The 16806-nt window shown below is 39.6% G+C and overlaps 1 protein-coding gene across 1 annotated transcript in view; it reads left to right on the top strand.

Moving 5' to 3' along the window:
• The window catches only part of LOC132400643 (gamma-glutamyl hydrolase-like), a 44750-nt gene that overhangs the window by 21607 nt on the left and 6337 nt on the right, over positions 1–16806 (top strand). Inside the window, exons 4-8 of the mRNA XM_059981826.1 lie at positions 2193–2277; positions 5505–5643; positions 9266–9372; positions 14317–14410; positions 16163–16300. Of these exons, the coding sequence (XP_059837809.1) occupies positions 2193–2277; positions 5505–5643; positions 9266–9372; positions 14317–14410; positions 16163–16300 (563 nt within the window). The remainder of the gene's footprint in view (positions 1–2192; positions 2278–5504; positions 5644–9265; positions 9373–14316; positions 14411–16162; positions 16301–16806) is intronic.

The raw sequence follows: 16806 nt of genomic DNA, 5'->3' as shown, positions 1-16806 counted from the left end.
AAGGATAGAGTAAGGCTCAGCGGATGTTTTACTGTCAGGGAATGGGCAGTGAATGAATGCGTCCCATTTAGGTCCTGTGTTACATTAAAAATAGTTAATTTTTGAAATTTTGGTAAAATAGTTTGCTTGGACTTGACTAGATAGGATGGAGAAATATCTGGGTTGTCGTTCTTTGTTGATAGTGAGGATGCTTACCTATGGATACGTAGGGCATAGATCAACTGAAAGTTGGGCAGATGCTGGAATTTAATCCAGACAGGTGAAACTAAAGAACTGGTTAAACATATAAAGTAAACAACAAGGACCATACAATTGTCGATGTAACAGATCTTTTGTGTGCAAGATTGTAGTTTGCTGAAAATATCTGCACGGGTGAATTGGGTAATGCTTCACAGACTGGGGTATTAAATATAAGATTTGGATCATTATGATGCAGTTGTGCAAGATTTAAGTTGAGCTGCTTTTGGACAACTGCGTGTAGGTCTGCTCACCACAATCTGGAATTTAAAAAAATCCAGAAAGGGTTCAGCAGGATGCTGTCAAGTGTGAAGGGACTTAGTTACAAGGGGAGATTAGGTAGGCTGGGATAGTTCTCACTAGAGCACAGAAAGATGAGAGGTGACCTTTACAGAAATCTATAAAACTATGAGGGCGTAGACAGGGTAGATAGTTGCACTCTTTGTCCGAGGATAGGGGAGCTTAAAACTAAATGATATAAGTTTAACATGAGAGGGGAAATATTTAAAGGGGAACTGAGGGGCAAGTTTTTCCAGACAGAGTTTGATGGGTAAATGGAACAGGCTGACAGAAGACTAGCACAGTATTTAGAAAACACTTCTAAATGAATAGGAGTATACATGGATATATAAATAGAATTAATAACATGATCAAATTCACCCTGCAGTTTGAGAGGGAGAAGTTAAAGTCAGATGTATCAGTATTACAGTGGAGTAAAAGAAAATACAGCTGGCTAACATTGATTGGAAGTGGACACTAGGAAGGATGGCCGTGGGGCAGAAATGACTGGGGTTTCTGCGAGCTACTTGGAAGGTGTAGGATAGATACATCTTGAAGAAGAGGGAGTATTCTAAAGGCAGGGTGACACAACCGTGGATGACAAGGGAAGTCAAAGCCAAAGCGTGGGCATATAATAGAGCAAAAATTAATGGGAAGTTAAAGGATTGTGAAGCTTATAAAACCAACAGAAGGCAACTGAAGAAGTAGTGGGGTGGAGGGAAGATGAAGTATGAAGGTAAGCTAACCAACAATATCAAAAAGGATGCGAAAAGATTTTTCAGATATATGAGGAGTAAAAGAGAGGTGAGAGCAAAAATGAAGCTGGAGATATAGTAATGGGCGACAAAGAAATGGTGGATGAATTGAACAAGTAATTTGCATGAGTCTCCATTGTGGAAGACGCTTCAAATTCCTGCAGATGTTGTTTCATAAAACTTGAGCCATTGTTTGCTTAATTAACAGAGTACCTGTTTGAGCTTTTGCAATTTATCAGGCTCTTCGTTTCACAACATTCCCACTTGCTTCATCTCCAGGTGGTTCGCAGAGGGACGTGAGGCTACCTCAGCTCTGTTCTCATATATTGATAATGGCCATGAGTAGATCGTTTCACCTTCCTTCACTCTACCCCTTTGTTCTTGGTTCTCAGCATCTCTTACTGGCCTCAAGTGTGTCATCCCAGAGCTTGATAAGATACTGGCTGCTACACAGGTCTTGATAGCACTGAGGAACCCATGCAGGTCATGGTAATTGGCTAATTGCTGGATCTCCTGCATTATTCTGGATATCGCAGATTGTTGGTCTTTTAGACGGTGAACCTCCTGCTTAATCTGAAAGTAAAAAACAGATTATGCTTGTGTACAAGTCTACTGCTGCCCCACTGTACCATTTGGGAGCCCAAGTTAGTGAAGTTAAATCTGATAATCTCTTCAGTTAACCTGATAGTTGTGGCACATGATGTAACTGTGTGAGGAAAAAGGGTCTGAATTGGAAAAGTTTGTTCGTTCTTCCTAATACTTTTAAAGAGTAGGTACATCTTGCCAAGTAGATTGATGAGCACAAAGTCAAAAGGGTTTTTTGTTACAAGATTTAAAGTCAGTTCAACATAGTTTTCTTCAGCTATTACAATATGTCCTTCAAAATATCCTTGTAAATTAATATGTGCTGATGATTTTCAGGGTGCTTTTTCCAGGTGGTGGTGTAAACCTTCGGACATCACAATATGCCAAGATTGCATCTTTGTTTTATGATCTTGCAATACAGGTAACTGTATTTGTTTGTAGAAAAAATTGTCGAGTATGGATGACCTTGTATATGCATAAGTGCTGTTTTCAGCCCGTGGTTTATTTAGAGTGATTACTGTGTCTATGCATTTTCAAAAATGGACTTGGGTTTCTGCATAGGAGATAAGATAATGCAAAAGTACCCTTATGTATAGGAAGTCTTTGAAGGAGAGAAAGGTAGCTATTTTTTTCTTTGAACTTAAATCTAGTTCTCATTTTTCTTGGTATATGTTTATCATGTATCCAGTTGTTGTACAATATTCAGAATTACAGAAGGAGATTTGTGAGTGTGATTGACCATTAAAAGGACTCCAGGTGAATTCAGAAGAAACTAAAAGATTGAGTTGATGCTTGGCTGATTAATGCCGATACCAGGAATGGTTTATTATGCGGTTGGTTTGATATCAAGCAACGGATCAGAGACATTTAAGTTTCTAATATAGCAAGCTTTGTGAGCAGACCATTTGGCAAAGTTGTATTTCTTAAAAATGATCCCAGGTTTTATAAAGAAGATCTTAAGCCTGTGTTTCACCGATCCCACTTGGCTTATCATAGCCAGGGACCAAACTTGGACTAATGAGCAGAGTTCCAGTGGTTAGGTAGGAGTGACTACCTTGGATATCAAGATCACATTTTATTGATTGTGATATCAAAGAGGCTAAGTAAACCTGATATCCATGGGCATTAAGGACAGAACTCTCCTTCAGTTGGTAGCATACTTTGTGCAAAGACGATTGTGGTTTTTAAAGGTTTATTATTTCAGCTGACTGTCTACATTCAGGGATTCAGACCCAGCCTTCTTCAACTATTCGTGGATGACTGCTCTTGCTTCATAAGTGGGACTACTTATTGATGATTGGGCATGATTCAAATCTATGAAGTAACACGTACGTGTATGCAGTGAAACCTAAACAAACTTTAGACATTGACTGATAGTGTAAAGTTATCTTCATCTGATGGTGTTGACCAACTGCAGCTAGGAAAACCACAGGCCTTCTTCAGATCCACCCACCCAGTCATCATTGCCCTTGTAAAACTGGGTCTCCAAGAGTAGGACAAAAGTCGAGTGTCCTGCAATGTTTTGCTTCCTAACTTTGAAAAGCATTTCTGTCATTTGGTGTCAGGAGTATACACCAAATCCAGTGGCCTGGATGCACGCAGTTCCAAAAATACTCAGGTCAATTGACATCATCCAAGCAAAGGCAGCTTGTCCGTTTGGTATGCCAGACACCATTGTTAATTTGACACAGGTGACAACAAGGTTTCACTCCCAGATGAACGCAATGCCTTCTTGCACTCATTTTAACTGAAAATCTAGAGGAACCTTCATGAACTATCACAGCCCCGATGACCCTGTGATTTCAGTCTCTGAGGCCAACATGAGAGCATCCTTCAGGAGGGTGAACCCATGGAAAGCAAGCAGCTCAAATGGGGTTCCTGGCCAAGTAGTAAAGACCTGTGCTGACCAACGGCTGGCGTGTTCACGGATATCTTTAACCTCTTGCTTTGGTAGTCTGAACTACCCACCTGCTTCCAGCAAACTACAATTTTACTGGTGCCTATGAACAACATAGTAACCTGCCTCAATAACTATCGTCCAGTAGCCTTATATCGACAGTGTTGAAGTGCTTTAAGAAGTTCATTATAAAACATATCAGCTCCTGCCTGAGAAGAGACTTGGATCCATTTCAATTTGTTTACCAGCACAACAGGACCACAGCAGGTGCCATTTCATTGGCTCTTCACGGAACCGTGGAACATTTGGAGAGCAAAGGTGTAGACTTCAGGATGCTCTTTATTGACTACAGCTCAGTATTCAACAGTATCATTCCCTCAAAACCGGTCAGAAATCTTCAAGACCTTCGCCTCATTACCTCCTTGTGCAATTAGATCTTGGATTTGCTCACTTGCAGACCACAGTCAGTTTGGATTGGCAGCAACATCTCTTTCATAATTTCCGTCAACGTACTGAAGTGAGCCACAGAGCTGTGTGCTTATCGCCCAGCTCTAGTCACTTTGAGCCAATGCTCGTTAGGGGATCAAAGGTGGAGAGAGTCTGCAAACTTTATTTTAGAGGATCTGCCTTGGCTCCAGCAAGTAAGTGTAGTTATGAAGAAAGCAAGGCAGCACCTCTATTTGCTTCGAAGTTTGTGAAGATTCAGCATGACATCTGAAGCTTGGGCAAACTTCTGTACGTGTGTGGTGGAGAGTTTATTGACTGGTTGCATCATGACGTGGTATAGAAAATCCTGCAAACAGTAGTGGATATGACCCAGTCCATCACAGGTAGAGCCCTAACCACCACTGAGCACATATACGCAGAGCATTGTCACAGGAAAGCAGCATCCATCATCAAAGACCATTACCATCGAGGCCATGCTCTCTTCTTGCTGATGCTCAGGGGGCCTACCAGGTTGAGGAACAGCTATTACCCCTCAACCATCAGACTCCTGACCGGTGGGAATAGCTTCACTTCCCCATCACTGGACTGTGTCCACAGCCTATGGACTCACTTTCAAGGACTCTTCATCTCAGGTTCTTGATATTTATTGCTTACTTATTTATTTATTTATTAATATTTTCTTCTCTTTCATATTTGCACAGTTTGTTATCGTTGCACACTTTTTTTGTCTTGTTAGGTTCTGTCTGTCATTTATTCTATTGTATTTCTTAGATTTATTGTGCATGCCTGCAAAAAAATCAACCTCAGGGTTGCATATGGTGACAGGGTGTGTAAGTTGCTATATTATCACCTAGATAATAAATTTACTTTCTACTTTGAACCTCTAAAATAATGACATTCTTCAGGTATATTCTTTTAATTTATCAAATTATCTTTTGCTATTAGGAGGACATTTGGTCCCTTTTTAAGTTAAAAAAAACATTTATTGTGCAAGATGCTATATGTATCACTCTCTTGCACAATGTTATTTCTAAAGGGATATCATTGTGAATATGGCTGTGATATTATTCAAACTTATGAATGCAGTAATTAGAAAGGCTGTAAGTAAAAAGATGGAAATAGTAATAGCCTACCTAAATGTTGTTACACTATTTGCTTGTTAGTGTACTGTAAATGTGGTGGAGTAACTTAAGCAGATTTAGACCCGTCAATTTAAGACATATGTAATATCAATTATAAATACAAAGCACTACTTGTCAAAGGCTGGCAGTAAATGCAACTTTTCTGATCCTTTTTTAAAACAGGCCAATAATCATGGGACCTATTTCCCAATCTTGGGGGTTTGCCTTGGATTTGAAGAGCTGACTGTCCTTACCAGTGGACAAAATCTTCTGGTTGCTACAAACACCAAGAATGTGTCTCTTCCTTTGAAATTCAGCAAAGGTAAACTTTGATTGGGAGGGTGAGATCATTTTGGTTATGGAAATGAAAATTGTGGGACCTGTAAGTGTAAGAAATTGGCTCCGTTAACATTGTGATTCTCTTTACTCCTCTCACCTCTTTGTCTTGTGTATTTTTAACTTTCATCTAGCTCCATTTCTTATACATGTGTCTGTAATGACAATTTATTATCACCCTTGTTATTTATATATTTCTTTTTAACATGTTTCATTCCACCCAGTCTACTTCTAGCAAGGGATGAAATCTAATTAAATGGCTTGAAAGAAACACTGCACCAGAGCTCTATACGACAAAGAATAAACTCCAGGGACTTGGTGTGCGTTTGAAGCTAGTAGTCTAATGCAGTACTTCATTATCCAATTTTTGCCAGTTGCAAATCCATTTGCTTGTTCAGCTGAATTTGGCATGAGACAAAAAATTAGCCTTTTTCAGCATTTCCCCCACTATCCATTAAACTATAAGCAAGACAGTTATTTTTTACATCTTTGTAACAAAAATCTTTGCATGAGCTGCACAATTGCATGCAGGACAATGGGCTAAGATTCTGTATAAAAGTAAAATTTTCCTCTTTCTGTCTATCCGTTGTGTGTGTTAAGCTTTTGTTAACATTTACAAGAGCAGATCTTCAAAATACAGTCCTCGTTTGTGATCTTACTTTGGATCCAGTGGCAAGCATACAAGTGAAACCTCACAAGTATCTTGGCAGTAATTTCATTTATCGAAACTTTTATTAACATACAAGGTCTTACTTAATAATCCAGCTACTATGTGTGTAAAGGAGTACAAGTCCAATCGAAGTTCAAAACTAGCACCTTTTGTGTGGTTTGCTCAACGTAACTGTAAGCTTAGATTAGTTATGTTTACAGATTTTTTTATGGCTGACAGCCTATTTATTTCTAATAATGTTTTACAGGGAAAATTGTGTTATCATTGTCTTTGTCATTTTCTGTTTGTGTTCTAATGTTTTCTGTTACAACACTTAAGATTCTGACGAATTTGGACATCTGAGAGACTTGTCAATATATTGTGGGGCTCCTTTAATTGAATCCATGACTTGGTGGTAATCAATTTCTATGAACTCATTAATCTCACCAACTTTGGTATATTGTAGTTTGATTGCAGACATTTGATCTTGCAGTTTGCAACTGGCTTTAAATAAAACAATTATATTAAACCTACAGGTTATAACTTCGAGACAAGAGTCACTGATCTGGAATAATATCTCTGTCTTATAGAGTTTCTTACCCTTTCAAATGGCAGTTGCCTTGTAACAACATGTGTACACTTTTCTCCTTGGAGTATGTGGTGAACTATGTGCCTGTCTGGACACGCCCCCTGCTGACTGCTCCTGTGGCTCCTCCCACAGGCCCCTGTATAAAGGCGATCTGAGGCCTGACGCTCGGCCTCAGTCTCCAGGACATAGTATGATGGACACTCACTCCTGGTTCCTTCTTCCAGTCAATAAAAGCCGATATCTCGCCTTACGTCTCAGTGTGAGTTATTGATGGTGCATAGAGTAAAGCCTGGTTACCAACTCCTGCCTCATTTTCTTTAAAGGGCAGATCCTTCAGGCAGGAATTGACAGAGGCTTGCTGAATTATATTTTGATAAATTGCGATTCAGGAAGCTATGCATGTCTGATTGAGCTGTGTTCTGTTGCTGCACATATTTCTGTTCAGCTTCAGGGTATCCCAAGTCCACAAGCTGAAAGGAACTGTGTTCCATCTGTGATTCAGCAATAAATAGATGATAAACTAATGGTGGTGTTAGCTGCTACAGTGATGAGATCAAGAGTTAATCCACTGATTCTGTTACAAATTCGTATCCAACTATGAGATTTTTCTCAACGTGGCACAATCTACTGTAGCTGGCCTGATATACGTGAAGGTGAGGCAAGGTGCAATCTCTCCCCGTTTGTCCTGGGCAGGTTTCAAAGCCATCCAGTGTTATCTGTGCCAGTGCAGGGATTTGATTTCTTATAACTCCAGTGCAACTAGTAAGCTTGTTTTGAAATTTCCCTTGTTTGAATTTGCTAAGTTTGTAGACTAATGAAAACAGGCCCCCTGGCTCACTGAGACTGCACCAGCCATCAAGTACTGCTGCACCCCAATTCCTGACACTTCCCAGAGCCTTCTGAGTCATGCCGTTCCAAGCACTCGTCCAAATGCTGCTAAAATCTCATGGGAGTACCTTCCTTCATCACCCTCACTACCTCTTCCTGCAGAGGGTTCAAGCAAAAGGCTTGCTCAAATTCCCTTTAAATCTCCTGCCCAGAACTTTCAACCTATGCTTGCTGGCTGTAGCCACTCAGGCTATGGGGAAAACTTCCTCACTGTCTGTCTACAGCAAATTCCTATGACAGTGGAGTTGATCCTTGATCTTTCCCCCAATACGTACCACAATCAGGTCATCTTTCAGCCTTCTCTGTTCTAAAGAAACAAATTAAGCCTATCCGGTATCTCCTCATAGCTGATATGTTCCATCTTGGACAACATTCTGGTTAATGTTCATTGTGCTGTCTCCAATATAGTCATATCCTTCCACTGATGTGAAGATCAGATAACAACACAGTATTCCGCATGTGGCCTGCTGCTTTATCATGCCTTCTCTGATCTGTATTCCATGCCCCGTCTAATGAATGCAAGTATTGCACGAGCCTTCCTAATCACCTGTCCGCCTGTGTTGTTACCTCTGGTGATTCTTGATCCCAGTTACAAACCTTGGCTCCTCAAGGCTTCTAATTATCGTATTACTGTTTGTGGCTTGAAGGGGTCTAATTATATTCAATAAATGTTTTCTGTGGGGTTTTTTTCCCCTCTTTTTTTTTCCTTTTGGAGAATAAGGATTGATATATTTAAACCAGTCTCGGCTGACCCATTCAAACTCGTATTTTCATTAAGAAAGTGCCCAGATTCATATTACTATATCTATATGTCTCGTACGGATTGCACACCTACCAATATATCTTTGCGTGACCATTACTATGAGCACTATATGTCATAGTGTTGATTATGTCTAGATCTTAGCAAAACATTGCAGCTGGTGCAGATTTCAAGCCAGTGTTCTGCACAATAAGCTTCAGGTGCTAGATAAGATAGCTTGTTGTCAGCGGGGATTTAAGTGCACTGTTGAAAATGCAGCAAATTGGAATATACTTAGATTAAAGAAAGTTTTATTTAGAACATAGGCTATATAATAGAATTAAAATGTTAATGAGCTAGAAAGGAAATGACTAACTTATCCACAGAAAATAAAGAATTAATGCACACATCAGAAAGCTGCCCTTGAACAGACATAGAAAAGCCAGAGCATTAAACTGTTTGGAGTGCACATTCAGGGATATCCCTGATTTATAAGGAACTCGTGTAAAAGAAAAAAAAAAGCTCTAATTTATTGAAATTACAGAAGCAGTAGTGGTTGGGGGAACACTATTACAGCTCCAGGCATCAAAGTTCAGAGTGCAATTCTGGTGTTCTCTATAAGAAAATCTGTGTGGATTGTTGAGTGGAGCAGTTCCTTGGGACAGAAGGGCCTGTTCTACACTATATCTCTCTTTTTAAAAAAAGAAATTGTTACTCTAAATCACTTATTTCATTTTGTCCAGATGCAGCAACCAGTCGGATGTTTAAGAACGTTCCTGAAGATTTGATGAAAGCATTGGCTGTAGAACCTTTAACTGCAAATTTCCACATGTGGAGTCTTTCTGTAAAGGTCTGGTAACTAGCACTTTCCAGCCATAAAGCTCTTGGACATATAAAATAAAAGTTAATGCACAATATAAATAACCAATTGATTCTCTCCACACATTAAAACTACTTTGTTTGGTCCGTTTTGTGCGGCTTATAGACATTACTTGTTTCAAGTTGTTGAAACTTTGCCAAAGTTTTAATTGAAACTGCAAAAGTAATGTTCAAAGAATTCAGTTAATCTGTAAACACGCTGTCCACAATGATCTGCTAAAAAACACCTAAAGGGATTTGACTGCGTCTGCGGAGATTCCTCATAAGACTATAAAAACATAGGAGCAGAATTAGTCCATTCAACCCACCAAGTCTGCTCCACCATTCCATCGTGGCTGATCCTGGATCCCACTGAACCTGCCTTCTCACCATACCCTTTTATGCCCTGACCAATCAGGAAACTATCAACCTCCACTTTAAATATACCCATGGGCTTAGCCTCCACTGCTGTCTGTGGCAGAGCATTCCACAGATCCACTATTCTCTGGCTAAAAAAAATCCTTCTTACCTCTGTTCTGAAAGATCACTCCTCAATTTTGAGGCCGTGACCTCTAGTTCTTGATAACCCTGCCATAGGAAACAGCCTCTAATTATCTGCCCTGTCTAGTCCTTTCAACATTCGGTGGCCTTCAATGAGATTCCCCCACATTCCTCTAAATTCTATTGAGAACAGGCCCAAAGCTGACAAGCATTCCCCATATGTTAACCCCTTTATTCCCAGAATAACCATCATGAACCTCCACTAACTCTCCAATAACAACATATCCTTTCTGAGATATGGGGCCCAAAAATGTTGACAATACTCTAAGAGTGGCCTGACTAGTGTCTTATAAAGCCTCAGCATTATCTCCTTGTTTTTATGTTCTATTCCCCTTGAAATAAATGCCAACATTGCATTTGCCGGCTTTACCACAGACTCAACCTGTAAATTAACCTTCAGGGAGTCTTGCAAGAGAACTCCTAAGCTCATACACCTCTGATGTTTGACTTTTCTACCCATTTAGATAAGAATCTGCACTGTTGTTCCTTTTACCAATATTATACTTTTCTGAACACTGTATTCCATCTGCCACTTTTTTGCCCATTCTTCTAATTTGACTAAGTCCTGCTGTAATTGCATTGCTTTCTCAACATTACCTACCCCTCCACCTATCTTCGTATCATCTGCAAACTTTGCCACAAGGCCATCAATTCTTTTCTCTAAATCACTGACAACAATGTGAAAAGTAATGGACCCGATACTGACTTCCAAGGAACACCACTAGTCATTGGCAGCCAATCAGAAAAGGCCCCCTTTCATTCCCACTTGCTGCCTCCTGTCTGTCGGCCATTCCCCTATCTGTGCCAGTACCTTTCCTATAATGCCATAGGATTTTATCTTGTTAAACAGCCTCATTTGTGGCACCTTATCAAATGCCTTCTGAAAATCCAAATAAATGACAACCACGGCCTCTCCTTTGTCCACCCTGCTTGTTACTTCCTCAAAGAACTCTTAACAGATTTGTCAAGCAAGATTTCCCTTCCCAGAAACTATGCTGACTTTGACTTATTTTATCATTAGTCTCCCAGCCACTGAGGTTAAGCTAACTGGCATATAATTTCATTTCTTTTGCCTTCCTCCCTTCTTAAAGAGTGGAGTAACATTTTCAATTTTCCATTACTCTGGGGCCATGCCAGAATCAAGTGATTCTTTAAAGATCATGACCAATGCATCCATTATCTCTTCAGCAACCTCTCTCAGGACTCTGGGATGAAGTCCATCTGGTCCAGGTGACTTAGCCACCTTAAGACTTTTGTGTTTGCCTAGCATTTTTTCCTTTGTAATAGCAATGACACTCACTCCTGCTCCCTGACACTCATGGACTTCTGGCACACTGCTAGTATCTTCCACAGTGAAGACTGTTGCGAAGTACTCATTAAGTTCATCTGCCATTTCTTTATCCCCCATTATACCTCACCAACATCATTTTCCTATGGTCCAATATCATCTCTCACCTCCCTTTTGCTCTTCATATAACTGAAAAACACTATTCTTATCCTGCTTTATATTATTGGCTAGTTTGCCCTCATATTTTGTCTTTTCCCTTATAGCTTTTTTAGTTGCCTTTTGTTGGATTTTAAAAGCTTCCCAATTATCCAACTCCCCAATCATTCAACTTCCCACTCACTTTTGCTACCTTGTATGCCTTTTCCTGGCTTTATGCAATCCGTAACTTCAGCCATGGTTGCCTACCCTTACCATTTAAAAACTACTTCTTCTGTGGGACAGATCTATTCTGCGCCTTGTGAACTATTCCCAGAAACTTCAGCCACCTCTGCTCTGCTGTCATCCCTGTCAGTATCCTCCAATCCACTTGGGCAAGCTCCTCTTTTGTGCCTCTGTAATTCCCTTTATTCCATTGCGATACTGATACATGTGACTTGTGCATCTCCCTCTCAATTTGCAGTGTGAATTCAATCATATTATGATCACTGCCTCCTAAGGATTCCTTAACATTAAGCTCCCTAGTAAGATCTGAGTTATTACACAACACCCAATCTAAGATAACCTTTCCCCAAGTAAGCTCCAGCACAAGCTGTTCTAAAAAGCCATCTCGTAAATATTCAACAAATTCCCTCTGTTGCAATCTGACACCAAATTTATTTTCCTAAACCCCTTGCATATTGAAGTCCCCCATTACAATTGTGTCATTAACCCTTTTACATGCCTTTTCCAGTTCACTTTGCAATCTCAGCTCCACATCTTGGCTACTATTTGGAAGCCTATATATGATTCCCAGAATGTTTTTGTACCCTTGCAGTTTCTTACTTCACCCACGAAGACTGAACATTCTCTGACCCTCTGTCCCCATTTTCTAAAGATGTAATTTCATCTCTTATCAACAGAGCCACACTATTGCCTCTGCCTTTCTGCCTGTCCTTTCGATTCTTGCCCAGGTGGATTGGAGAAGGATACTGGCAGGTATGACAGCAGAGTAGAGGTGGCTGGAGGTGTCAACTATGGCCTTCTTTCAGCCATGACTCGGTGATGCCCACAACATCATACCAACCAGTCTCTAATTGTGACACGTTTGTCCACCTCATTCTGAATGCTACGCATATTTAAATACAGCACCTCTGTCCTGCATTCTTTGCCCTTTTGAATTTTGCATCTGTAGTACAAGTTAACTCTTTGTGCTGTCTGCATTTGTACCCAATCATTGGCTTGTCCTTCCTTACATTCATGTTACTCCCATCATCTACCTGTAAACCTGCTGGCTCATCCTCAGCTCTACCCCATACTGGTTTCCATTCCCCTGCCATATTAGTTTAAGCCACTCCCAACAGCTCTAGTAAACCTGCGCACAAGAATATCTATTGTTCTTTTTTCAGTAACTGATATTTCTAATGTCGAAGATAAGAAATTAGATGCTAAACCTGTAAAGAATAATATCTAAGTAATATACTAAAGCCCCGTCTTTACAAATATTTAAAAGAATTGGTGGCGACAAAAGAAATCTATGATTGCCAGCCTTGTGTCTCACATATCTAGTACTCCTATTTTTTTCACCTTCTCCTGTTTTCACCTGCTCCAGAGATATTGTACTATTTACTAACCATTTCTATCCTCTTTCATCAAGCTGTTCTTTGATCTTACTTGACTTCCACCTTTTTAATTCTTTTAACTGTTCCTTGTTCTGATGCAGATTTATCAACCTTAAATATTAGCCCTGTTTCTCTCTTCATAAATGCTCATCTGAGCTTTGATATCATTTTCTGCCTTTGTTTAGATATCTGCAGTGCTTTGCCAAAAGCCGCACAAAGAATCGGGATGTATAAGCTCGGTTGTTGGACTGGATCACGTGACCTGCCTTGCTTTTTTAGTTATTAGGTGTTTGGATCAGCAGAGTGGCTCATAGATCACTGGCCAGCCATCACTGAGATCCATCCCTCACTGCAATCTGTGACACTAGATTCACTTGGCATTTACTGGCACCCCCAGAGATGGCAATGAACCCTCCCCCCTCCGGCCAATCATTCCTTTGTTCAGTGCCACTCGGACTTTTTTTGGCACAACGCTATTTTTCTGATCGTTTTTTGCTGGACCACAGCATATGCTACTCATTGGAGAAAATCCTGGCCATTGCTGGGATGGCCTGGATCACTGAGATAATGTGTAAGAAATGGGGACAATTATGAGGAAGTTAATTTTATGAACAGTTTATGCCCATATAATTGTTTGCAGAAAATAGCAGCAAACAATGAAAATTCTTTGGGGCAAGTATCTAAACAAGCATGGAATTTTGTTTTTATTTATGTTTTTCATGTTAGTATTTCCGTTCAGGTAACTGACTATGCAATACCGTAAGATATAGGAACAGAAGTAGGCCATTTGGCCCTTCGAATCTGCTCCAGCATTCAATCAAGGGCTGATCCAATTCTTCTAGTCATCCCCACTCCCCTGCCTTCTCCCCATACCCTTTGATGCCCTGGCTAATCAAGAACCTATCTGCCTTAAATACACCTAATGACTTGGCCTCCACAGCCACTCGTGGCAACAAATTCCACAGATTTACCACCCTCTGACTAAAGTAATTTCTCTGCACCTCAGTTCTAAAAGGATGTCCTTCAATCCTGAAGTCGTGCCCTCTCGTCCTAGACTCCCTACCATGGGAGATAACTTTGCCATATCTAATCTGTTCAGGCCAGTGATTCCAGTGAAGTTTCTCACAAGTGTCCCTGTTTTTGTAGTTTGATGCTACACACCATGCAATAAGATTTGCTGCAGAGAATAGTGAACAAAGGTTTCTGTATCAATCACTATGAACTGAAGGAAATTGCAACATCTTGAAATTTGTTGCTTTGCCCAGATCAGCAGAGCATCATTGAAAATCTTGTTGATGGTGTATATTAATTTTTTATGATTTAATTTTAGAAATTTCAAATGAATAAAGATTTGAAAAACTTCTACAAGATCTTGACCACTAATAGAGACAGCCAACAGATTGAATTTATATCTACAATGGAAGGTACTTTCTAATTAACAGTTCTAATTAATAAACACACGAATTTCCTTGGATTGATTTAAATCCATTCTATTATAATTTTCCTCATTCTTCAGAAAATAAGCTACTGCTGTGATTTCTTCTTTCCATTATTAGTATTGCTAAAGGTTTCTGTTTGTATGACACCACCAGATGGTATAGGTGACTGGAGAAACAAGGAGTCAGGTAGGGAGTGATAGAGACGAGCATTCTCCAGCTGTACACAGACTGTACATTTGGATGTATCCAGAATGTCTTTGGCCTGTTCTGCCAGTAAGGTTTTTTTGTTACATATTTAAATGCTGTTTTCATTTTTGGCAGCAGTGTTCCAGCATACCCTAACAAGAATGCAAGGGTGCTAATGGACATGGTTCAATTCTAATACAAATAATTAGGCATGCATTATTTTGCTGATGATTAAAACGCCACTCTCGTACAATTAGATTAGTGAAACACTGCTTATGTTTTTATGTGCGTTTTTGATATACATTTGTTTATATAAATAAATTCTTAATTGACAGCCTCAGTTATTTCTATTAATTTATTTTTACAGCCAAAAATATAGTTTAATTGCCACAGTTCTGGTTAACATATCAAAACATTTACTGTAAATACATTTGACTGGTCTAAATACAACACTGGCTGCTGGGGTGGAGCTAAGTCTCTTTCAAATGAGATACAAAGCGCTCCTTCCCTCTGCTAGTTTGCAGGTCAACCTTGGGCAAGGTGCAGCACCTCTTTAGCCCCACCAATCAGGGTCACACGAAGACATGGAAGCAGGTGGTTGATGGTCAGGCTAATACATGCGACAAGTCCTGGTTATGTGGCCACTGATGCCAGACAATCTCTGAAGAGGATTGATAATGGCTGGGGTCACCCGTCTTGTAAAGACACTGCCCTGAAGATGGCAATGACAAACCACTTCTTTAGAAAAAAATTGCCAAGACCGATCATGGTCATGGAAAGACTGTGATCACTCATGTCATACGACAAGGCACATAATGAATGAACAAATGAAATAGAACAAGTCTGGACCAAGAGACCTACACCCCTTCCCCGGATTTTAATCAGTTATGTCTCTTATCCCAAAGTCCACAAGAAAACCACTTGATTTAGATTTCATTAATGGAAGTTAATCTAATTCTATAGTTTTTAATTCATTCTGCCCACTCTCCTAGTTTAATAAAGTCTTTATTTCTGTTTTTAAAATATTTTTACAATTCTTCAATGTCACCAACTCCTACCTCCTGACAAATTTAGCATGGAGCCACATGTGCAGAATGATTAAACTATGGATTGTATGTAATTTCCACAGAGCAAGTTTTGGAATGGAAAAGTAATTATTCAGGTGCACGGTGTATTAATGAGGAGAGAAGAATGAAAGAACTAAACCTGATTAACAACTTTGCGTTTGCATTGCAATACTCTTCCAATCCTACTCTGCAAAAACTAATTAGGAGTAACTTTTACAATGAAATTTATAATTCCTAAATTCATTTTTCTTTCTCTGAAGGATAATTACATTCCACAGAGAAACAACTGTACTTATTCATTGATCTGAATCATGCATTTTAAGAACTTGTGCAAACTTGTCTAAACACTTTTTAGATGTAGTGTATGTAGTTGAAGCATACATTTCCAGTAAGGATTTCAGTGAGTTACTGTGGATAAATTTCATAGAACAATTATGCTCATTGATGGTATAAAGGGAATGATGAATGGTTTGTGTTATTGCAGCACACAACTATCCTATTTATGGAGTTCAGTGGCATCCAGAGAAAAACCCTTATGAGTGGAATCCAAAAATCAGCATCCCACATTCCAGCAATGCTGTGAAACTAACATGGTACATGGCTGACTTTTTTGTTAGTGAAGGTATGACCGCTTAACGTAATTAATCTATGATACTAGTTTTATTTTAATAGTTTGTGATTAGCAAAATGATTTATAGCAACTAACCAAATTGATGATCTACTTTGGTGAATTTGGGAAGTTGAACATGACCTGAGAAAGGTTATGAGTAGAAAAGTAGTATTAGCGTCTTACTGCTGTCCAAGGCACAGGCGTTCCCAGGTTGTTCAAGTTACACATCAAAACTGAGACTGGAATTAAAAACAGATTCATCAAGTTTGCCACCATCAAAGGTGATCATTGTAAAGATTAGTAAATATTGGGCAAAATTCACAGGTTAAAATCCAGTTGTGATCCCCTCACAACAACATCCTCTGCACCCAATCTACCCTACTTGCACAAGTTCATGACAATAGACAATAGGTGCAGAAGTAGACCATTCAGCCCTTCGAGCCTGCACCGCCATTTTGAGATCATGGCTGATCAACTACTATCAATACCCGGTTCCTGCCTTGACCCCATATCCCTAT

The sequence above is a fragment of the Hypanus sabinus genome, chromosome 1, assembly GCF_030144855.1.
Source record: "Hypanus sabinus isolate sHypSab1 chromosome 1, sHypSab1.hap1, whole genome shotgun sequence".
NCBI classification, from domain to species: domain Eukaryota; kingdom Metazoa; phylum Chordata; class Chondrichthyes; order Myliobatiformes; family Dasyatidae; genus Hypanus; species Hypanus sabinus.
This window is presented reverse-complemented; position numbering and strand designations above follow the sequence as displayed.